Source organism: Pseudophryne corroboree, chromosome 7 (genome assembly GCF_028390025.1).
Source record: "Pseudophryne corroboree isolate aPseCor3 chromosome 7, aPseCor3.hap2, whole genome shotgun sequence".
Lineage (NCBI taxonomy): Eukaryota > Metazoa > Chordata > Amphibia > Anura > Myobatrachidae > Pseudophryne > Pseudophryne corroboree.
Genome location: NC_086450.1, coordinates 359,259,919 through 359,285,598, shown reverse-complemented (window position 1 = coordinate 359,285,598; position 25,680 = coordinate 359,259,919). Strand labels below are relative to the sequence as shown.

The 25,680-nt window shown below is 47.8% G+C and overlaps 1 protein-coding gene across 2 annotated transcripts in view; it reads right to left on the bottom strand.

Moving 5' to 3' along the window:
• Positions 1-25,680, bottom strand: part of DAGLB (diacylglycerol lipase beta) — a 128,939-nt gene that overhangs the window by 22,593 nt on the left and 80,666 nt on the right. For both annotated transcript variants that reach the window (XM_063934464.1, XM_063934463.1), the window contains exons 6-10: positions 12,672-12,799; positions 12,136-12,262; positions 11,959-12,042; positions 11,613-11,690; positions 6,701-6,781 (exon numbers count right to left, since the gene is read on the bottom strand). In XM_063934464.1, the coding sequence (XP_063790534.1) occupies positions 6,701-6,781; positions 11,613-11,690; positions 11,959-12,042; positions 12,136-12,262; positions 12,672-12,799 (498 nt within the window). The remainder of the gene's footprint in view (positions 1-6,700; positions 6,782-11,612; positions 11,691-11,958; positions 12,043-12,135; positions 12,263-12,671; positions 12,800-25,680) is intronic.

The following is a 25,680-nucleotide window of genomic DNA, read 5'->3' as shown; positions in this document are numbered from 1 at the left end:
GAAGGATTAGGGAACGAGTCCTCAATTCCGCCTTATCCATATAAAATACAGATAAGGGCTTTTGTATGACAAAGCCGACAATTCTGATACACGCCTGGCCGACGCCAAGGCCCACAGCATGACCACTTTCCACGTGAGGTATTGTAGCTCCACGGATTTAAGTGGTTCAACCCAATGCGACTTCAGGAAATCCAACACCACGTTGAGATCCCACGGTGCCACTGGAGGCACAAACGGGGGCTGACTATGCAGCACTCCCTTAACAAAAGTCTGAACTTCAGGCAGTGAAGCCAGTTCTATTTTGGAAGAAAATCGATAGAGCCGAAATCTGGACCTTAATGGAACCCAATTTTAGGCCCATAGTCACCTCTGACTGTAGGAAGTGCAGAAATCGACCTAGCTGAAATTCCTCCTTTGGGGCCTTCCTGGCCTCACAGCACGCAACATATTTCCGCCATATGCGGTGATAATGGTTTGCGTTCACTTCTTTCCTAGCTTTAAATAGCGTAGGGATAACTTCCTCCGGGATGCCCTGTTCCTTCAGGATCCGGCGTTCAACCGCCATGCCGACAAACGCAGCCGCGGTACGTCTTGGAACAGACAGGCCCCCTGCTGCAGCAGGTCCTGTCTGAGCGGCAGAGGCCATGGGTCCTCTGAGATCATTTCTTGGAGTTCTGGGTACCAAGCTCTTCTTGGCCAACCCGGAACAATGAGTATAGTTCTTACTCCTCTCCTTCTTATTATTCTCATTACCCTGGGTAAGAGAGGCAGAGAAGGGAACACATACACCGACTGGTACACCCACGGTGTTACCAGAGCGTCCACAGCTATCGCCTGAGGGTCCCTTGACCTGGCGCAATATCTTTGTAGCTTTTTGTTGAGGCGGGACGCCATCATGTCCACCTGTGGCCTTTCCCAACGGTGTACAATCATTTGGAAGACTTCTGGATGAAGTCCCCACTCTCCCGGGTGGAGGTCGTGTCTTCTGAGAAAGTCTGCTTGTCAGTTGTCCACTCCGGGAATGAACACTGCTGACAGTGCTAACACATGATTTTCCGCCCATCGGAGAATCCTTGTGGCTTCTGCCATCGCCATCCTGCTTCTTGTGCCGCCCTGTCGGTTTACATGAGCGACCGCCGTGATGTTGTCTGACTGGATCAGCACCGGCCGGTGTTGAAGCAGGGGCCTAGCCTGACTTAGGGCATTGTAAATGGCCCTTAGTTCCAGAATATGTATGTGTAGGGAAGTCTCCTGACTTTTCCATAGCCTTGGAAGTTTCTTCCCTGTGTGACTGCCCCCCAGCCTCGAAGGCTGGCATCCGTGGTCACCAGGACCCAGTCCTGTATGCCGAATCTGCGGCCCCCTAGAAGATGAGCACTCTGCAGCCACCACAACAGCGACACCCTGGCCCTTGGAGACAGGGTTATCCGCCGATGCATCTGAAGATGCGACCCGGACCACTTGTCCGACAGATCCCACTGGAAGATCCTTGCATGGGACCTGGCGAATGGAATTTCTTCGTAAGAAGCTACCATCTTTCCCAGGGCTCGCGTGCATTGATGCACCGACACCTGTATTTGTATTAGGAGGTCTCTGTCTAGAGACGACAACTCCTTGGACTTCTCCTCCGGGAGAAACCCTTTTTATCCTGTTCTGTGTCCAGAACCATACCCAGGAACAGTACACGCGTCGTAGGAACCAGCTGCGACTTTGGAATATTCAGAATCCAGCCGTGCTGTTGTAGCACTTCCCGAGATAGTGCTACTCCGACGAACAACTGCTCCCTGGACCTCGCCTTTATAAGGAGATCGTCCAAGCACGGGATAATTATTTCGCCCATTACCTTGGTAAATACCTCGGTGCCGGGGACAGACCAACGGCAACATCTGGAATTGGTAATGACAATCCTGTACCACAATTTTGAGGTACTCCTGGTGAAGAGGGTAAATAGGGACATGCAGGTAAGCATCCTTGATGTCCAGTGATACCATGAAATTCTCCAGGCTTGCAATAATCGCCCTGAGCGATTCCATTTTGAACTTGAACCTTCGTATATAAGTGTTCAAGGATTTCAATTTTAGAATGGGTCTCACCGAACAGTCTGGTTTCGGTACCACAACATTTTGGAATAGTAACCCCGGCCTTGTTGAAGGAGGGGTACCTTGATTTCACCTGCTGGAAGTACAGCTTGTGAATTGCCACCAGTACTACCTTTCTCCGAGGGCAGCAGGCAAGGCTGATGTGAGGTAACGGCGAGGGGGAGTCGCCTCGAACTCCAGCCTGTATCCCTGTGATACTACTTGCAGAACCTAGGGATCCACCTGAAGTTCCCGAGACGCGCCCCCACCGCACCTGTCTCCACCTGTGGAGCCCCAGCGTCATGCGGTGGACTCAGAGGAAGCGGGGGAAGATTTTTGATCCTGGGAACTGGCTGTCTGGTGCAGCTTTTTCCTTCTTCCCTTGTCTCTGTGCAGAAAGGAAGCGCCTTTGACCCGCTTGCTTTTCTGAAGCCGAAAGGACTGTACCTGAAAATACGGTGCTTTCTTAGGCTGTGAGGAAACCTGAGGTAAAAATTTTTCTTCCCAGCTGTTGCTGTGGATACGAGGTCCCAGAGACCATCGCCAAACAATTCCTCACCCTTATAAGGCAGAAACTCCATGTGCCTTTTAAAGGCAGCATCACCTGTCCACTGCCGGGTTTCTAATACCCTCCTGGCAGAATGGACATTGCATTAATTCTGGATGCCAGCCGGCAAATATCCCTCTGTGCATCCTTCATATATAAGACGACGTCTTTAATATGCTCTATGTTAGCAAAATATTATCCCTGTCTAGGGTATTAATATTATCTGACAGGGTATCAGACCACGCTGCAGCAGCACTATTTATGCTGAGGCAATTGGAGGTCTCAGTATAGAACCTGGGTGTGTATATACAGACTTCAGGATAGCCTCCTGCTTTTTATTAGCAGGCTCCTTCAAGGTGGCCGTATCCTAAGACGGCAGTGCCACCTTTTTTGACAAACGTGTGAGCGCCTTATCCACCCTAGGGGATATCTCCCAGCGTAACTTATCCTCTGGCGGGAAAGGGTACGCCATCAGTAACTTTTTAGAAATTACCAGTTTCTTATCGGGGGAACCCACGCTTCTTTACACACTTCATTCACTCATCTGATGGGGGAACAAAACACTGGCTGCTTTTTCTCCCCAAAAATAAAACCCCTTTTATGTGGTACTTGGGTTCATGTCAGAAATGTGTAACACATTTTTCATTGCCGAGATCATGTAACGGATGTTCCTAGTGGATTGTGTATATATCTCAACCTCGTCGACAATGGAGTCAGACTCCGTGTCGACATCTGTGTCTGCCATCTGAGGTAACGGGCGTTTTTTGAGCCCCTGATGGCCTTTGAGACGCCTGGGCAGGCGCGGGCTGAGAAGCCGGCTGTCCCACAGCTGTTACGTCATCCAGCCTTTTATGTAAGGAGTTGACATTGTCGGTTAATACCTTCCACCTATCCATCCACTCTGGTGTCGGCCCCACAGGGGGCGACATCCCATTTATCGGCCTCTGCTCCGCCTCCACGTAACCTTCCTCATCCAACATGTCGACACAGCCGTACCGACACACCGCACACACACAGGGAATGCTCTGACTGAGGACAGGACCCCACAAAGTCCTTTGGGGAGACAGAGAGAGAGTATGCCAGCACACACCAGAGCGCTATATAATGCAGGGATTAACACTATAACTGAGTGATTTTTCCCCCAATAGCTGCTTGTATACATATATTGCACCTAAATTTAGTGCCCCCCCCTCTCTTTTTAACCCTTTGAGCCTGAAAACTACAGGGGAGAGCCTGGGAAACTGTCTTCCAGCTGCACTGTGAAGAAAAAATGGCGCCAGTGTGCTGAGGGAGATAGCCCCGCCCCTTTTTCAGCTGACTTTTCTCCCGCTTTTTTATGGATTCTGGCAGGGGTAATTTATCACATATATAGCCCTGGGACTATATATTGTGATGATTTGCCAGCCGAGGTGTCTTATATTGCCCTCAGGGCGCCCCCCCCTCCAGCGACCTGCACCCATCAGTGACCGGAGTGTGAGGTGTGCATGAGGAGCAATGGCGCACAGCTGCAGTGCTGTGCGCTACCTTGTTGAAGACAGAAGTCTTCTGCCGCAGATTTTCCGGAACACTTCTTGCTTCTGGCTCTGTAAGGGGGCCGGCGGCGCGGCTCCGGGAACGAACACCAAGGTCGGGTCCTGCGGTCGATCCCTCTGGAGCTAATGGTGTCCAGTAGCCTAAGAAGCCCAAACTACCACCTGTTAGGTAGGTTCGCTTCTTCTCCCCTTAGTCCCTCGCTGCAGTGAGTCTGTTGCCAGCAGATCTCACTGTAAAATAAAAAACCTAAATATACTTTCTTTCTAGGAGCTCAGGTGAGCCCCTAGTGTGCATCCAGCTCAGCTGGGCACAAGATTCTAACTGAGGTCTGGAGGAGGGTCATAGTGGGAGGAGCCAGTGCACACCAGGTAGTCCTAAAGCTTTCTTTAGTTGTGCCCAGTCTCCTGCGGAGCCGCTATTCCCCATGGTCCTTACGGAGTCCCAGCATCCACTTAGGACATCAGAGAAATTATATATATATATATATATATATAAAACAACAGAATTCAATCCCTGCGCTGCATGTCCGTGTTTTCCAGAGTCTCTTTGAAACTATTGTCCCAGTGCTGCTCAATCCAGCTCCCAGCCAGGGAGCAAACGGTATTGGTGCTAGAAACAAATCAGGAGAGCGCACTGGTAAATGTAAAATCATTCACTTTATATAGAAAAAAGCAATATCCACATACATTGCAGTAAAAACTTCCAAGCTCCGTGAAATTCACAAGACCGTCAGTGTTGTGCTCAGTCGAGCTGGAACTGTCTCGTCGGCTCCGGACCCGGCGGGTGACGTCACAACGTCCTCAGCAAGTAGCCACGCCCAATGCGTTTCGACCAATCACAGTCTTCGTCAGTGGTGCAACATGGCGTTGGTGGATGGAGCAAGACATGATGTCCCATATGTGCTCAATTGGATTCAGGTCTGGGGAACGGGCGGGCCAGTCCATAGCATCAATGCCTTCGTCTTGCAGGAACTGCTGACACACTCCAGCCACATGAGGTCTAGCATTGTCTTGCATTAGGAGGAACCCAGGGCCAACCGCACCAGCATATGGTCTCACAAGGGGTCTGAGGATCTCATCTCGGTACCTAATGGCAGTCAGGCTACCTCTGGCGAGCACATGGAGGGCTATGCGGCCCCCCCAAAGAAATGCCACCCCACACCATTACTGACCCACTGCCAAACCGGTCATGCTGGAGGAAGTTGCAGGCAGCAGAACTTTCTCCTTGGCGTCTCCAGACTCTGTCACATGTGCTCAGTGAGAACCCGCTTTTATCTGTGAAGAGCACAGGGCGACAGTGGCGAATTTGCCAATCTTGGTGTTCTCTGGCAAATGCCAAACGTCCTGTACGGTGTTGGGCTGTAAGCACAACCCCCACCTGTGGACGTCGGGCTCTCATACCACCCTCATGGAGTCTGTTTCTGATCGTTTGAGTAGACACATGCACATTTTTGGCTTGCTGGAGGTCATTTTGCAGGGCTCTGGCAGTGCTCCTCCTGTTCCTCCTTGCACAAAGGCTGCTGCTGGGTTGTTGCCCTCCTATGGCCTCCTCCACGTCTCCTGATGTACTGGCCTGTCTCCTGGTAGCGCCTACATGCTCTGGACACTACGCTGACAGACACAGCAAACCTTCTTGCCACAGCTCGCATTGATGTGCTATCCTGGATGAGCTGCACTACCTGAGCCACTTGTGTGGTTTGTAGAGTCAGTCTCATGCTACCACTAGAGTGAAAGCACCGCCAGCTTTCAAAAGTGACCAAAACATCAGCCAGAAAGCATAGGAGCTGAGAAGTGGTCTGTGGTCACCACCTGCAGAACAACTCCTTTATTGGGGATGTCTTGCTAATTGCCTATAATTTCCACCTGTTGTCTATTCCATTTGCACAACAGCATGTGAAATTGATTGTCAATCAGTGTTGCTTCCTAAGTGGAAGGTTTGATTTCACAGAAGTGTGATTGACTTGGAGTTACATTGTGTTGTTTAAGTGTTCCCTTTATTTTTTTGAGCAGTGTATAATTTCACACACACACACACACACACACACACACGCCTGCATGCATACATACAACTTGTGTTAGAAGCACGTAAGTAAAGAGAGCATTACAGATGTGCAATAATGTATAGCTGCAGACCTTAATTTAGAACACTATGGGTGGTATTCAAGTGATATATCACGCCCAATCTCCTTTCTAAAGTGATCACCGTTATCGTGCATATCGCGCCCATAGTAATCAGGTTTAGCTGTGTAAAGGGTTAGGGCACCTCGCTACCCCGGAGATAGCAAGCTGAAATTATGATACCACGCCTGTCAGCAGAAGCAAAAAGAGTGTGGAAGGGGGTGAAAAGAATTGAATACCGCCTTATAAGTTGCATAGGACCATAGGCTGATTTATGCTTTTTGCAAGAACCTACATGCAAGTCCCTCTGTCTGCTAGCGCTGATGGTGCCTTCACTGGCAGACTAGGCCGTATAGTGAAACAGTCTGTAAACCACTGGACACATGCACAGGCATTTTTACACAATGTTTTGGGTGAACACTTACGGGTGCTATGGTGAAAGCCTGATTCAATATCCCATCATTTATAAGTCTTCTGTAAATGTAGTTTGCAGTTTGAGTTATTCCCTAAAAAAGTAAAAAAAAAGTAAAGGATTATCAGATAACCTACCACACAGAAACGGTGCCCAGTTCCCTGTGAGTCGTGTGATATAAAAGGGATACGATTCCTTTGTACAGAGTATATAAGGACATGGAGAAGGCTCAGGAAAGTGACTTATGGCTTTTGGAAAAATAACTGAAAGTGAATGGGTGCCCAGTAGATAACTGTGGACCTCAGAGCTGCATACACAACATGCATTGTAAAAATATGACTGAGGCAGTCTCTTGCTCAGATATACTACTGCATCGCCTTACTAAACAAGAGAGAGACAGTCTTATCTGCTTGTAAGATCCAATAATGAGGTAGATATCTGTGTGTCGTGCTCAGGAGCAGCTGGAGCAGTGCACAGAGAATGAGTATTATCGGCATGACTACATGTTGATTCACATGATACCGTGTGTGAACATAGTAGATTGTAGCAAGGCCTTTCCTAGACACGCCTGGGCATGAAGATGGAATGCTATGCAGTCATTACACCAACAAGAGCAGGGGCGGACTAACAGAGGAGGGGGGCCCATGTGCAGACTCCATGTGGACTCTCTCTCTACGGCACCAATTATGGATTTGCCAGTGCATAGGGAATGTAGATGCTTACACTGGGATGCAGTCAATTTACCTACAATCAAAATCCCGACAACCATTGACCGATGGTCAAAATCCTGACAAGGTCAAAATAACGACATTTAAAATACCGACAAGGTCAAAATACCGACAGATCAAAAAGTCAACATTAGTTTTTCATGATTTTTTTATTGAAACCAACTTGTTCATACGTTATGGAGGGGGAATATAATCGTGTGCCGAGCGCAGCGAGGCACCGTGCCCGAAGCAAAAAAAGGCAATGAAAAACTTTTGTTGACTTTTTGACCTGTCGACATTTTAAATGTCGGTATTATGACCTCGTCAGTATTTTAAATGTCGGTATTTTGACCTTGTCGGGATTTTGATTGTAGGTATTTCATACTGATCCCCTTACAGTAATATCCCATACGGTCCAGAATAACCCAAATATTTCAACAAGTTCTTTATTGTATTAATCGGTTTTCAACTTATTCATCTGCTACAAAATATTAGTTACTAGACCAGATCTTAACTTATCAAATAAAGACTGTATAACAGCTAGTGCCCAGTAATACCCTGCAGAACTGAAGGGCAGCTGGATACACTTCAGGGCCCCTACAGGCGTCACACTGACCTTCAATCCGAACGCACATTATCTTATCAGTAATAAGTCAAAACAATGAATCAGAAACACCTGTGTGCACTAGCATATCTGTATTTAGGGCATGATTCAGTGTTGTACAGTAATGCATTCACAGCTGCAATCCCATGTGCAGCAGATACTCTAATATATGCAGATTACACAGATGCCTGGATTGCTATTGAGACTGCCACAAACACCTTTGCAGAGTCTCTATCAGGCAGCCGATAGTCTGTAAAGATCAGCATTATCTACAACTCTGAATTAGGCCCTTACACACAATTACATAGAACGGGCTGGTCTTCAGTTTGCCGGTGGCCGGGCTCCCGACGACCAGCATACCGACGACCAGCATACCGGCGCCGGAATCCCGGCTGCCGGCATACTGACAGCTTTTCTCCCTCTTGGGGGTCCATGCCCCCCCCCCCTGCAGGGAGAATAGAAAGCGCGGTGCGCCACCATGCCCGCAGTGTGGCAAGCGCAGCGAGCCCGCAAGGGGCTCATTTGCGCTCGCCCAGCTGTCGGTATGCCGGCGGTCGGGATTCCGGCGCCGGTATGCTGGCCGCCGGAAGCCCGACCACCGGCATAACATACTACACCCATGTATTACCAGTAGTGACAGAAGTGGCTCAGAGTCAAACATGGAAAAAGACATCTGCAAGAAGCGCTACGTCACAGATCTGACACATCTGGTGTAGACCTTGTTCGGCTTTTAAATTAAGAAAAGAAAACCAGACAGTTTGGGGTTAAACCACTTAATTCACTACTGAACTTGATCTCAGACTAAGAACGACTGAAGGTCGCAGTCAGCTGCCATAAATGAGATGAGCTACTGATTACACTACAACTTTCAGCAACATAATCTAGCAAAGCAACTGTTTTAAAACGTTTAATTAAAATAAGAATTTTTTTTTTTTAAATTAGTAGAAGTGAGGATTTTAAATGACATAACATGAACAACATATAGGAGTTGTTATTGTGTATTGCTCTCTTTAACATAGACCATAGTACACAATGCAATCTTATTGCTTGATTATTAACTACAGGCTAACTGCAGACAGGTCAGGTAGATGCACCCAGACAGCACATGCCTCCTAAATGGAAACTAATGAATACAATAGAACACAGGTTCTCAAACTCGGTCCTCAGGACCCCACACGGTGCATGTTTTGCAGGTCTCCTCACAGAATCACCAGTGACATAATTAGCTCCACCTGCAGACCTTTTAAAATGTGTCAGTGAGTAATTAATACACCTGTGCACTTGCTGGGTTACCTGCAAAACATGCACTGTGTGGGGTCCTGAGGACCGAGTTTGAGAACCACTGCAATAGAATAATATGGTGGCAATAAAAAACAATCACTGCCTTGCCATTTTAGTTACATTTTACATAACACAAATTCTTTGCAATATGAGGACAAACATAACACCCCTAATGTTTTATCGAGAATTACCCTGACAATATTCATCCCCTTTGTCAGGATAAACCCTGGTGCAACAACTGTGCTCAGAGAACACATAAAATAAATACACGTCTGTGAGCGGTCACATAACTGGGGTGTGCAAGTCATCCCAGAGTCATCAAGAGTCAAAGTTATAAAGCTGGAGACACAGCGGGCAATTTAGGAAGCTTCACAGATCTCCCCTATAAGCTCTTATTGCCACATATTGCAGGAATACGAAATAGTTAGTCAGAGCCGGCCCTAACCAATATGATGCCCTAGGCAAGATTTTGGCTGGTGCCCCCTAGCACCACCCCTGGTTCCGCCTCTGACCTTGCACTTCTTTCCCAGAACCATCACCCCTCAGCCATAACAGTCCTTATTTTGGTGTTTTTACCCCCTATATTTTAAATAGGAACAGTTCGCACATTTGGCGCACAGCCCAAAAAGGGTTGTGTTTTTGCTGGCAAGGGGCATGGCCACACAATAGTAACCCCAATTCCAAATACGCCACACAGTACTGCACTTTATTCACATTTGATCATGCGATAGTTTCCATAATTAATATTACATCCTACAGTAGTATCACTTTACCTTATAAACGTTACTCCTCACAGTAGAGCCCCTTATTCACATTACATCACACTGAATTGCTCCTTATTCACATTACACTACACCCTATTGCTCTTTATTCACATTAGACGACACAGTAGTGCCCTTTCTATACGCAACACCACATAGAAGAGCACCTGAAACACATAATTCCACACAGTAATGCCCCTAACACATATGAGACACATTATTAATGTCCTTCTAAACATAATGTGCTTACACATTATGACAACCTTTATTAATGCCCTTTTACACATAATGTCCCTTACACATATGCCGCACATTATTAATGCCCTAATACACATAATGACACACATAGTGCCCCCTACACATTTGCTGCACATTGTTAGTGCCACTATACACATAATGACATACATACAGTAGTACCCTGTTACACATATGCCACACATTATTAATGCCCTTATACACATAATGACACACATAGTGCCCCTTATACATATGTTGCACATTAATGCATTTTTACATGACACACATAATGCTCCTTACACATATTCCGAACACTACTGCACAACCAACCCACTCACATGCACACAGCACTCACACTACCGCTAACACTGTGACCTCTGCCTCTGTTTGGATACAGATGTGTCCTCATAAATCTTGCCTCAGTGCTAACGTCTGGCACATTTTTTAATGAAAATGCATCTTATTTGCATTGTTATGTGGCTAGGATGCACAAGCACCTTCTGCTGATTAAAATGATATACAGCATGCCTTTATACTGTGTGAGACTGTATCTGCATATGAAATGCTACACACAGAATATAGGCATGCCGCATATCATTTTAATCAGCAGAAGCTGCTGATGCCCCTGGGCATATCAAATGCCCTAGGCAATTGCCTAGTTTGCCTATAGCTATGGCCGGCTCTGTAGTTAGTCAGACACATAAGTGTACCCTCTCTTGTCAGGACAGTGACTCCAATAACAGCCCATCGCAGCAATGAGTATACAGTACCGTGAAAGCTTACGCTATTACCTTACAGCCGGGTTCAGACCCTACTAGCCTACTGCGCACGCATGGCCATCAGGCAGCATATATGCAGCAGTATGGTGCAGGGTTGCAAAATCAATGCAATATAGGCAACCATGGTATCAGCTAATGGATGGTATTAGCTAACGGGGGCAAGCTCTGAACAGTCAAGCTTGTAAATTGAACATAGAAAGCAATGGGGACTGCTTCAACAACCGAAAACACAGGGTGTGGTGCACATATCTATTATCTGTTGTGATATCACCGTTAAATAGCCTCAATAATATATAAATATGTACATTCTTCATTATTGGAGGACTGACTACAACATTTAGCTTAATATACAGGCCCCCATAATGTCTTCCGCATTCCAAGCTCCCCATTTGTCAGTGCAAGGACATGTAGCCAGCCTCTGCCCATCATCTCCTGCATCGTTCACAAGATTAGATAAAGCAAGTGGGCCAAAGAGCCAACATTTCTCTGAAAGCCAAGACGCTTGTGTCACAGGTAGGCCCTGCAGTGCCAACCATTCCATGAACAGATAGCTTACCTTATGAGAATAGCAATCTCCTTCCACCTCATCCTTGTGCAGATTCTCACAGTCTGCGGAGAGGTCAGTCAAGACATCCTGCACAGAGGACAGATATAGTTAGCTGTCAGGAAGAACTCAGTAATAGTTATTTTACATATATGGAAGGAGTGTGAAGCAGGGACCAGAGCAATACAGAAGAACACTCCTGGTATATACAGCAAGGCTGGGGAGGTCTTCTTTGTGTTCTTTTGTAGCATCTAATTACAGTGACACCACAGCCGTATAAAGAAACATAGCAGAGGTGGGATGTAGCAATGACACAGTCGCACATACACAGGTATTTAGTACTAGTCAGTGTAGGTACCTCAAGAGACAATGTTCCTCTGACCGCTACCAAGATGGCTTCAGTCTTGTGATCAAGGGCTACAAAAAATGGTATTTCATAGATCTAAAATAGAAATTCAGAAGGAAATGTTATTGGAAGAATCCCATAGATCCAGCTTCTATGGCGATGAAGCAATGCAACTGATATCTGCCTCACTTTGTTATGAAAGGTGATATGGATGAAATCTCGGTACTGGAGTCCTGTTGTCTGCAAAATGGAGCCAAAGTGACAGTTTAGGTGATCGCCGCCTACGATATCTCGCTGGGCCCTCCGGTTGGGACAACTGAATAGAAGAATGGAAAGGACATAAATCACTGAAAAGTATAGACAAATCAAAAAGCCTCCTTGTCTTTCTAACGCACTTTGAATAGAATTGATTTTTTTGCCCAAATTGTAACTTCAGTTTTCATAAATGTGCCTGCGAATCGCTCTAACAGGCGTGCTAGACAAGTGGGAGGTACAGGTTTGCACACCTGCTGCCAAGAGGAGCCCGTGCATGTGTAAATACTTCAAATTATTATTATAATATTTATATAGCGCCGGTATATTCCATTGCGCTTTACAAATAATAAAATAAAAGGAGTATATTGTATACGCTCTGTGTAAAAGCTCACCCTGATGAAAGAACACACAGGATACATCACTGTGATACAGACCAAACTATGGCTAGAATAAGAGAGCAGACCACTCACCATTCTCCACACAGCTTGCACAGTCCAGTGAGGGGGTTGCGGTATACATAGAGGGGCCACCCATAGGCTGCGGCTGCAAACTGCATGTAGTGGGCTGCCTTATCCAACTCCATTTCCAGATCCTCTCTCTGAAACAACAGATCTTATGACATCAGCAGACGCTATGCCTGCAAATGCTAACATACAAAAACTTAATAAATAACAAAGAGACCAATAGAAATCTCTCTAGAAAGCTGATAGAATTAAGTTAGCCTTTTGCACACACACACAAAAAAAAAGTCGTCGTTTTGGAAACACTTGGAATAACTTAATTTTTTTTTTTTTTTATCCATTTAGCAATTTATTTTATTCTGCACATTTCAGTGACACTTCTTCAGGTCATACCTACACATGTGGGGTTTATACTATTAGCCGCATGGTGTGCAATCTCACTTTGTATTATAAACTTTTTTGTTACCATAATAGCTAAATAACTAATATTTTTTATGCTAAAATTTAAATTAACTACAGTATTTGGTTTCAACAATTCTTTCTCTGTTAATATTACAGCCTCTGGATTGAAAATAAAATAAAATTGGCACTGAAAAATTGGACACCACAGACTAAATATTTGGTGGCACTGCCTCTAGTCAAAAACAGGATTTTAATACCTACCGGTAAATTATTTTCTTGTAGTTCATAAGGGATATTGGGGGAAACTAGTACGATGGGGTATAGACGGGGTATAGACGGGGTCCAAAGGAGCTAGTGCACTTTAAATATCTTCAACCGGGGTTGCTGGCTCCTCCCCTCTATGCCCCCTCCCACAGGCAGTTATAGGTAAAAACGTGCCCGAAGCAGAAAGGACATATATGAAAGAAGGAACATATAACAGAAAAGGTGGCGAGATTTACACACCTGCACACCACTAACATACAACAACCAGCAACAGCTGGTAATAACAGCAGCAACAGCTGAACAAGTACCTGCAGAAAAGTCCACGCACTGAGGCGGGCGCCCAATATCCCTTATGGACTAAAAGAAAAGTATTTACCGGTAGGTATTAAAATCCTATTTTCTCTAGCATCCATAAGGGATATTGGGGGAAACTAGTACGAGGACAACGTCCCAAAGCTTCCAGAAAGGGCGGGAACGTGCGGAGACAGCTGCAGTACCGCTTGCCCAAACTGGGTATCCTCTTTGGCCAGGGAATCAAATTTGTAGAACTTCACAAAAGTGTTCTTCCACCGACCAGGTAGCAGCTCGGCATAGTTGCAAGGCCGAGACTCCACGGGCAGCCGCCCAGGAAGAGCCCACTGATCTAGTAGAGTGAGCGTTCAGAGACTTAGGAACAGGTAAGGCTGCCGACACATGGGCCTGTTGGATAGTAAGCCTAATCCAATGGACTTCTTTGAAGCAGGGTAACCCTTCTTCTGTGCATCATAGAGCACGAACAAGGAATCAGTCTTTCTGACCCGAGCTGTACACTTGACATATCTTCAAGGCACGCACAGCATCCAATGCCTCCGGAGGAGCAGAAGCGTCAGAAATGGACGGAACCACAATAGGTCGATGCAGATGAAACGCAGAGACAACCTTCGTCAGGAACTGCTGTCTGGTCCGGAGCTCCGCTCTGTCCTCGTAAAAGACCAAGTACGGACTTTTACACGATACGGCCCCCAATTCTGAAACACGTAGAGCAGAAGCCGGTGCCAGTAACATCACAGTCTTCCACGTGAGGTACTTGTCTTCTACAGTAATCAGAGGTTCAAACCATGGCAGCACAAAGGGAGGTTGGATGTGGAGTACCCCTTGCAAGAAGGTCTGAACTTCTGGCAACACGGTCAATTTTTTCTGAAAGAAAATGGAGAGAGCTGAAATCTGGACCTTAATGGAACCAAGACGTAAGCCCTTATCCACACCAGCCTGCAGGAAATGTCCCAAGTGAAACTCTGCAGGTGGATACGTGCATTCCTTGCACCAAGAGACATATCTCCTCCAGATATGATGATAGTGTTTTGACGTCACAGGTTTCCTGGCCTGAACCATGGTTGCAATAACCTTCTTGGAAAGGCCCTTGTGAGCTCGGATGTTCCGTTCAACCTCCATGCCGTCAAACGAAGTAGCCGTAAGTCCGGGTAGACGAACGGTCCTTGTTGAAGAAGATCTCTTCTGAGTGGTAGATGCCAACAGTCTTCGACGGACATGTCCAGAAGGTCCGCATGCCACACCCTCTGAGGCCAATCCGGGGTAATTAGAATTACCTTGACACCTTGATTCCCGATTCGCTTTAGCACTCTTGGTAGCAATGGGATCGGAGGAAACAGGTAGACTAGCCGGTACGGCCAAGGCGACGACAGTGCGTCCACTGCCCTCGTCTGAGGGTCCCTGGTCCGCGAGCAATACCAGGGAAATTTCTTGTTGAGACGAGTAGCCATCATGTCTATTTGTAGACAACCCCACCGGTCGATTATCTGCTGGAACACCAGATGGTGGAGCCCTCACTCCCCCGGGTGGAGATAGTGACGATTCAGGAAGTCCGCCTCCCAGTTGTCAACACCCGGAATTAAGATTGCTGACCTGGCTCTTGCATTTCTTTTCGCCCAGAGGAGTATCTTTGACACCTCTCGCATGCAGGCTCTGCTTTTTGTCCCTCCTTGTCGATTGATATATGCCACCGCCGTGGCGTTGTCCGACTGTACATGGATAATGTGATCCTTGAGCAGAGGAGAGGCTTGAAGTAGGGCATTGTAGATTACCCGAAGTTCCAGAAGGTTGATTGGAAGGAGGTTTTCGTGGGCTGACCACCTGCCCTGGAACTGCGCCCCTTGGGTGACAGCTCCCCATTCTCTCAGACTGGCATCCGTCGTGAGAAGGGTCCAATCCTGAAATTCCTGCCCTCCAGGAGATTAGAGGACTGTAGCCACCACAGGAGGGAAATCCTGGCCTGAGGCGACAGCTGAATCATCCGGTGCATCTGGAGATGCGATCCGGACTACTTGCTCAGAAGATCCAACTGAAACGTTCTGGCGTGGAACCTCCCATACTGGATTGCCTCGTATGAGGCAACCATCTTTCCCAACAATCTTATGCAGAGACGTACGAACACTTGAGTAGGTCGGAGCACCATGCGGACCATCTCCTGAAGTGTTTTCACCTTGTCCTCTGGTAAAACACCTTCTGGGCCACAGTATCCAGCAACATCCCCAGGAACAGGAGCCTCTGAGTTGGCACCAGGTGGGACTTCTGTAAGTTGAGGATCCACCCATGGTCGGACAGAAGACGAATGGTGCGGTCGATATGGAGCAAAAAAAGCTCCCTGGATCTTGCCTTTATCAGAAGATCATCCAGATAAGGGACCACATTGATCCCCTGGACCCGAAGTTGAAGCATCATCTCCGCCATCACCTTCGTGTATACCCTCGGTGCTGTTGACAGGCCGAAGGGCAGTGCCTGGAATTGATCGTCCAGCAGGGCAAACCGCAGGTACGCCTGGTGAGGAGGCCAAATTGGAATATGGAGATAGGCGTCCTTGATATCCAAAGAGGCCATAAATTCCTGTTCTTCCAGGCCCGCAATCACTGCTCGCAGGGATTCCATTTTGAACTTGAACACCCTCAAATAAGGATTCAAGGATTTCAGATGCAGAATGGGTCTGACCGAACCATCCGGCTCCGGCACCACAAACAGGTTTGAGTAAAACCCCTTGCTGCGTTGTGGTAGCGGTACTGGAACAATGACGTGGTACTGGACCAACTTTCGGATAGCCTGTTGCAACGTAACTTGCATATCCTCCAAAGCTGGTAAGCTTGATTTGAAAAATCATTTGGGGGGGGGGGGGGGGGGGGGTGTCGGGTTACTGCAGGTGGTCTCCCAGACGGTGGGCACCATCATGCTGAGGACTGTTCCTGAGAACTGGTACTTGCAGGTTTTCTGGACTTACCTCTGGTGCCCCTAGCCGCATTATTGGAGGCACCTCTGGCCTTCGATCGAAATGTGCGAGACCGAAAGGACTGGACAGACAGTCCCGGATAGGAGCGTCTCGCCAGCGCGGCCCCAGAGGGGAGAAACGTGGATTTCCCAGCCATAACTTTGGAAATCCATGCATCTAGTTCAACCCCAAAAAGCCATTCCCCAGAAAAGGGAAGGGATTCCACATTACGTTTGGATTCTGCGTCCGCAATCCACTGACGCAACCACAAGGCCCTGCGCGCCGACACCACCATGGCAGACGTCCGAGCATTAATGTTCCCATCTCCTTGAGGGAATCACTGAAGACACGGGTAGTGTCCTGAATGTGCTTCAGGAGTGTTACCATAGTAACTAAGGGCATATCCCCCGAGAGGGCCCCCTGAATTTGCATGGCCCAAGAAAAAAATAAGAATTTACTTACCGATAATTCTATTTCTCGTAGTCCGTAGTGGATGCTGGGGACTCCGTCAGGACCATGGGGTTTAGCGGCTCCGCAGGAGACAGGGCACAATAATAAAAGCTTTAGGATCAGGTGGTGTGCACTGGCTCCTCCCCCTATGACCCTCCTCCAAGCCTCAGTTAGGATACTGTGCCCGGACGAGCGTGCATAATAAGGAAGGATATTGAATCCCGGGTAAGACTCATACCAGCCACACCAATCACACCGTACAACCTGTGATCTGGACCCAGTTAACAGTATGATAACAACGAAGGAGCCTCTGAAAAGATGGCTCACAACAAGAATAACCCGATTTTTGTAACAATAACTATGTACAAGTATTGCAGACAATCCGCACTTGGGATGGGCGCCCAGCATCCACTACGGACTACGAGAAATAGAATTATCGGTAAGTAAATTCTTATTTTCTCTAACGTCCTAAGTGGATGCTAGGGACTCCGTCAGGACCATGGGGATTATACCAAAGCTCCCAAACGGGCGGGAGAGTGCGGATGACTCTGCAGCACCGAATGAGAGAACTCCAGGTCCTCCTCAGTCAGGGTGTGCCCCTGACCAAGTAGCAGCTCGGCAAAGTTGTAAAGCCGAGACCCCTCGGGCAGCCGCCCAAGATGAGCCCACTTCCTTGTGGAATGGGCTTTTACTGATTTTGGCTGTGGCAAGCCTGCCACAGAATGTGCAAGCTGAATTGTACTACAAATCCAGCGAGCAATCGTCTGCTTAGAAGCAGGAACACCCATCTTGTTGGGTGCATACAGGCTAAACAGCGAGTCAGATTTTCTGACTCCAGTCGTCCTGGAAACATATATTTTCAGGGCCCTGACAACGTCAAGTAACTTGGAGTCCTCCAAGTCCCTAGTAGCCGCAGGTACCACAATAGGTTGGTTCATGTGAAAAACAGAAAACACCTTAAGGAGAAATTGAGGACGAGTCCTCAATTCTGCCCTGTCAGAATGAAAAATTAAGTAAGGGCTTTTATATGATAAAGCCGCCCATTCTGACACACGCCTGGCTGAAGCCAGGGCTAATAGAATCTTCACCTTCCATGTGAAATAATAAGATTTTACTTACCGATAAATCTATTTCTCATAGTCCGTAGTGGATGCTGGGGACTCCGTAAGGACCATGGGGAATAGCGGCTCCGCAGGAGACAGGGCACAAAAGCAAGCTTTTAGGATCACATGGTGTGTACTGGCTCCTCCCCCTATGACCCTCCTCCAAGCCTCAGTTAGGTACTGTGCCCGGACGAGCTTACACAATAAGGAAGGATCTTGAATCCCGGGTAAGACTCATACCAGCCACACCAATCACACCGTACAACTTGTGATTTGAACCCAGTTAACAGTATGATAACAATGAAGTAGCCTCTAAAAAAGATGGCTCACAACAATAATAACCCGATTTTTTGTAACAATAACTATGTACAAGTAATGCAGACAATCCGCACTTGGGATGGGCGCCCAGCATCCACTACGGACTATGAGAAATAGATTTATCGGTAAGTAAAATCTTATTTTCTCTAACGTCCTAGTGGATGCTGGGGACTCCGTCAGGACCATGGGGATTATACCAAAGCTCCCAAACGGGCGGGAGAGTGCGGATGACTCTGCAGCACCGAATGAGAGAACTCCAGGTCCTCCTCAGCCAGGGTATCAAATTTGTAGAATTTAGCAAACGTGTTTGCCCCTGACCAAGTAGCTGCTCGGCAAAGTTGTAAAGCCGAGACCCCTCGGGCAGCCGCCCAAGATGAGCCCACCTTCCTTGTGGAATGGGCATTTACAGATTTTGGCTGTGGCAGGCCTGCCACAGAATGTGCAAGCTGGATTGTACTACAAATCCAACGAGCAATAGTCTGCTTAGAAGCAGGAGCACCCAGCTTTTTGGGTGCCTACAATATAAACAGCAAGTCAGACTTTCTGACTCCAGCCGTCCTGGAATTATATATATATATATATATATTTTCAGGGCCCTGACAACGTCTAGCAACTTGGAGTCCTCCAAGTCCCTAGTAGCCGCAGGCACCACAATAGGTTGTTTCAGGTGAAACGCTGACACCACCTTAGGAAGAAACTGGGGACGAGTCCGCAGTTCTGCCCTGTCCGAATGGAAAATCAAATATGGGCTTTTGTAAGACAAAGCCGCCAATTTTAACAATCGCCTGGCCCAGGCCAGGGCCAACAGCATGGTCACTTTCCATGTGAGATATTTCAAATCCACAGATTTGAATGGTTCAAACCAATATGATTTGAGGAATCCCAACACTACGTTGAGATCCCACGGTGCCACTGGAGGCACACAAGGGCTGTATATGCAATACTCCCTTGACAAACGTCTGGACTTCAGGAACTGAAGCCAATTCTTTTTGGAAGAAAATCTATAGGGCCGAAACTTGAACCTTAATGGACCCCAATTTGAGGCTCATAGACACTCCTGTTTGCAGGAAGTGCAGAAAACGACCTAGTTGAAATTTTTTCGTGGGGCCTTCCTGGCCTCACCCACGCAACATATTTTCACCACATGTGGTGATAACGTTGTGCGGTCACCTCCTTCCTGGCTTTGACCAGGGTAGGTATGACCTCTTCCGGAATGCCTTTTCCCTTAGGATCCGGCGTTCAAACCGCCATGCCGTCAAACGCAGTCGCGGTAAGTCTTGGAACAGACAAGGTCCCTGCTGGAGCAGGTCCTTTCTTAAAGGCCGATGCCACGGTTCCTCTTGGAACAGACATGGTACTTGCTGAAAGCAAATCCCTTCTTAGCTCCCGAGGCCATTAGTCCTCTGTGAGCATCTCTTGAAGTTCCGGTTACCAAGTCCCTCTTGGCCAATCCGGAGCCACGAGTATAGTTCTTACTCCTCTATGTCTTATAATTCTCAATACCTTGGTTATGAGAAGCAGAGGAGGGAACACATACACCGACTGTTACACCCACGGTGTTACCAGGACGTCCACAGCTATCGCCTGAAGGTCTCGTGACCTGGCGCAATACCTGTCCCATTTTTTGTTCGGGCGGGACGCCATCATGTCCACCTTTGGTCTTTCCCAACGGTTCACAATCATGCGGAAAACTTCCCGATGAAGTTCCCACTCTCCCGGGTGGAGGTCGTGCCTGCTGAGGAAGTCTGCTTCCCAGTCGTCCACTCCCGGAATGAACACTGCTGACAGTGCTATCACATGATTTTCCGCCTAGCGAAAAATCCTTGCAGTTTTGCCACTGCCCTCCTGCTTCTTGTGCCGCCCTTTCTGTTTACGTGGGCGACTGCCGTGATGTTATCCCACTGGAACAATACCGGCTGACCTTGAAGCAGAGGTCTTGCTAAGCTTAGAGCATTATAAATTTGCTCTTAGCTCCAGTATATTTATGTGGAGAGAATTCTCCAGACTTGATCACACTCCTTGTGTGACTGCTCCCCAGCCTCTCAGGCTGGCCTCCGTGGTCACCAGCATCCAATCCTGAATGCCGAATCTGCAGCCCTCTAGAAGATGAGCACTCTGTAATCACCACAGGAGAGACACCCTTGTCCTTGGATATAGGGTTATCCGCTGATGCATCTGAAGATGCGATCCGGACCATTTGTCCAGCAGATCCCACTGAAGAGTTCTTGCGTGAAATCTGCCGAATGGAAGCGCTTCGTAATAAGCCACCATTTTTACCAGGACTCTTGTGCAATGATGAACTGACACTTTTCCTGGTTTTAGGAGGATCCCGATTAGCTCGGATAACTCCCTGGCTTTCTCCTCTGGGAGAAACACCTTTTCCTGGACTGTGTCCAGAATCATCTCTAGGACCAGCAGACGTGTCGTCGGAAAAACTGCGGTTTTGGAATATTTAGAATCCACCCGTGCTGTCGTAGAACTACTTGAGATAGTGCTACTCCGACCTCCAACTGTTCTCTGGACCTTGTTCTTATCAGGAGGTCGTCCATTTTCTTTGAAGACGAATCCTCCTTTCGGTCATTACCTTGGTAAGGACCCGGGGTGCCTTGGACAATCCAACGGCATCGTCTTGAAACTGATAGTGACAGTTCTGTACCACGAACCTGAGGTACCCTTGGTGAGAAAAGGCAAATTTTGGGACATGGAGGTAAGCATCCCTGATGTCCCGGGACACCATATAGTCCCCTTGTTCTTTGCTATCACTGCTCTGAGTGACTCCATCTGGATTTGAACCCTTGTAAGTGTTCAAATTTTCCAGATTTAGAATAGGTCTCACCTAGCCTTCAGTACCACCATATAGTGTGGAGTAATATCCCTTTCCTTGTTGTCGGAGGGGTAATTTTATTATCACCTGCTGGGAATACAGCTTGTGAATTGTTTTCAATACTGCCTCCCTGTCGGAGGGAGACATTGGTACAGCAGACTACAGGAACCTGCGAGGGGGGAAACCTCTCGACATTCCAATCTGTACCCCTTGGATACTACTTGTAGGATCCAGGGGTCCTGTACGGTCCCAGCGTCATGCTGAGAACTTGGTAGAAGCGGTGGAGGGCTTCTGTTCCTGGGAATGGGCTGCCTGCTGCAGTCTTCTTCCCTTTCCTCTATCCCTGGGCAGATATGACTCTTATAGGGACTAAAGGACTGAGGCTGAAAAGACGGTGTCTTTTTCTGCAGAGATGTGACTTAGGGTAAAAAACGGTGGATTTTCCAGCAGTTGCCCTGGCCACCAGGTCCCATGGACCGACCCCAAATAACTCCTCCCCTTTATACGGCAATACATCTTTGTGCCGTTTGGAATCTGCATCACCTGACCACTGTCGTGTCCATAAACATCTTCTTGCAGATATGGACATCGCATTTACTCTTGATGCCAGAGTGCAAATATCCCTCTGCGCATCTCGCATATATAGAAATGCATCCTTTAAATGCTCTATAGTCAATAAAATACTGTCCCTGTCAAAGGTATCAATATTTTTAGTCAGGGAATCCGACCAAGCCACCTCAGCTCTGCACATCCAGGCTGAGGCGATCGCTGGTCGCAGTATAACACCAGCATGTGTGTGTATACTTTTTAGGATATTTTTCAGCCTCCTATCAGCTGGCTCCTTAAGTACGGCCCTATCCGTAGATGGTACCGCCACTTGTTCTGATAAGCGTGTGAGCGCCTTATCCACCCTGAGGGGTGTTTCCCACCGCGCCTTAACTTCTGGCGGGAAAGGGTATACCGCCAATAATTTTCTATCGGGGGAAACCCACGCATCATCACACACTTCATTTAATTTATCTGATTCAGGAAAAACTACAGGTAGTTTTTTCACCTCACACATAATACCCTTTTTTGTGGTACTTGGAGTATCAGAAATATGTAACACCTCCTTCATTGCCCTTAACGTGTGGCCCTAAAAGAAAATACGTTTGTTTCTTCACCGTCGACACTGAAATCAGTGTCCGTGTCTGGGTCTGTGTCGACCGACTGAGGTAAATGGGCATTTTACAGCCCCTGACGGTGTTTGAGACGCCTGGACAGATATTAATTTGTTCGCCGGCCCTCTCATGTCGTCAACCGGCTTGCAGCGTGTTGACATTGTCACGTAATTCCATAAATAAGCCATCCATTCCGGTGTCGACTCCCTAGAGAGTGACATCACCATTACAGGCAATTTGCTCCGCCTCCTCACCAATATTTTCCTCATACATGTCGACACACACGTACCGACATACAGCACACACATAGGGAATGCTCTGATAGAGGACAGGACCCACTAGCCCTTTGGGGAGACAGAGGGAGAGTTTGCCAGCACACACCAAAACGCTATAATTATCCAGGGACAACCTTTATATAAGTGTTCCTCCCTTATAGCATTTTAATATATATACATATCGCCAAATCAGTGCCCCCCCTCTCTGTTTTAACCCTGTTTCTGTAGTGCAGTGCAGGGGAGAGCATGGGAGCCTTCCCACCAGCCTTTCTGTGAGGGAAAATGGCGCTGTGTGCTGAGGAGAATAGGCCCCGCCCCCTTTTCGGCGGGCTTCTTCTCCGGAGTTTTAGATATCTGGCAGGGGTTAAATACATCCATATAGCCTCAAGGGCTATATGTGATGTATTTTTCGCCATACAGGTATTATACATTGCTGCCCAGGGCGCCCCCCCCCCAGCGCCCTGCACCCTCCGTGACCGCTGTGTGAAGTGTGCTGACAACAATGGCGCACAGCTGCAGTGCTGTGCGCTACCTGATGAAGACTGAGAGTCTTCTGCCGCCTGGTTCCGGACCTCTTCAATCTTCAGCATCTGCAAGGGGGGTCGGCGGCGCGGCTCCGGGACGAACCCCAGGGCGAGACCTGTGTTCCGACTCCCTCTGGAGCTAATGGTGTCCAGTAGCCTAAGAAGCCAATCCATCCTGCACGCAGGTGAGTTCACTTCTCTCCCCTAAGTCCCTCGATGCAGTGAGCCTGTTGCCAGCAGGACTCACTGAAAATAAAGAACCTAAAAACTTTTTCTAAGCAACTCTTTAAGAGAGCCACCTAGATTGCACCCTTCTCGGCCGGGCACAAAAACCTAACTGAGGCTTGGAGGAGGGTCATAGGGGGAGGAGCCAGTACACACCATGTGATCCTAAAAGCTTGCTTTTGTGCCCTGTCTCCTGCGGAGCCGCTATTCCCCATGGTCCTGACGGAGTCCCCAGCATCCACTAGGACGTTAGAGAAATTTTAATTCCACAGTGGTGAGTGGATCAAACCAATGTGACTTTAGGAAACTCAAAACAACATTGAGATCCCAAGGTGCCACTGGGGGCACAAAAGGAGGCTGTATATGCAGTACCCCTTTTACAAACGTCTGAACTTCAGGCACTGAAGCCAGTTCTTTCTGGAAGAAATTTGACAGGGTCAAAATTTGAACCTTAATGGACCCTAATTTTAGGCCCATAGACAGTCCTGTTTTCAGGAAATGTAGGAAACGACCCAGTTGGAATTCCTCTGTAGGGACCTTCTTGGCCTCACACCACGCAACATATTTTCGCCAAATGCGGTGAAAATGTTTTGCGGTTACATCCTTCCTGGCTTCGACCAGGGTAGGGATGACTTCATCTGGAATGCCCTTTCAGGATCCGGCGTTCAACTGCCATGCCGTCAAACGCAGCCGCGGTAAGTCTTGGAACAGACAAGGCCCCTGCTGGAGCAGGTCCTTTCTTAAAGGTAGAGGCCACGGTTCTTCCGTGAGCATCTCTTGAAGTTCCGGGTACCAAGTCCTTCTTGACCCATCCGGAACCACGAGTATCGTTCTTACTCATCTCCTTCTTATGATTCTCAGTACTTTTGGTATGAGATGCATAGGAGGGAACACATACCCTGACTGGTACACCCACAGTGTTACCAGAGCGTCCACCGCTATTGCCTGAGGGTCCCTTGACCTGGCGCAATATTTGTCTAGTTTTTTGTTCAGGCGGGACGCCATCATGTCCACCTTTGGTTTTTCCCAACGGTTTACAATCATGTGGAAGACTTCCCGCTGAAGTCCCCACTCTCCCGGGTGGAGGTTATGCCTGCTGAGGAAGTTTGCTTCCCAGTTTTCCACTCCCGGAATTAACACTGCTGAGAGTGTTATCACATGATTTTTCGCCCAGCGAAGAATCCTTGCAGTTTCTGCCATTTCCCTCCTGCTTCATGTGCCGCCCTGTCTGTTTACGTGGGCGACTGCCGTGATGTTGTCCCACTGGATCAATACCGGCTGACCTTGAAGCAGAGGTCTTGCTAAGCTTAGAGCCTTGTAAATTGCCCTTAGCTCCAGTATATTTATGTGGAGAGAAGTCTCCAGACTTGATCACACTCCCTGGAAATTTTTTCCTTGTGTGACTGCTCCCCAGCCACTCAGGCTGGCATCCGTGGTCACCAGGACCCAGTCCTGAATGTCGAATCTGCGGCCCTTTCATAGATGAGCACTCTGCAGCCACCGCAGAAGAAAACACCCTTGTCCTTGGAGACAGGGTTATCCGCTGATGCATCTGAAGATGCGATCCGGACCATTTTCCCAGCAGATTCCACTGAAAGGTTCTTGCGTGAAATCTACCGAATGGGATCGCTTTGTAAGAAACCACCATTTTTCACAGGACCCTTGTGCAATGATGCACTGATACTTTTCCTGGTTTTAGGAGGTTCCTGACTAGCTCGGATAACTCCCTGGTCTTCTTCTCTGGGAGAAAACATCCTTTTCTGGACTGTGTCCAGAATCATTCCTAGGAACATTAGACGTGTCGTCGGAAAAAGCTGCGATTTTGGAATATTTAGAATCCACTCGTGCTGTCGTAGAACTACTTGAGATAGTGCTACTCCGACCGCCAACTGTTCTCTGGACCTTGCCCTTATCAGGAAAGCGTCCATATTTCTTTTAGGAAGAATCATCATTTCAGCCATTACCATGGTAAAGACCCGGGGTGCCGTGGACAATCCAAACGGCAGCGTCTGAACTGATAGTGACAGTTCTGTACCACGAACCTGAGATACCCTTGGTGAGAAGGGCAAAATTTGGACATGTAGGTAAGCGTCCCTGATATCCAGTGACACCATATCGTCCTGGTTCGCTATCACTGCTCTGAGTGACTCCATCTTGATTTGAACCCTTGTATGTAATTGTTCAAATCTTTTAGATCTCACCGAGCCGTTTGGCTTCAGT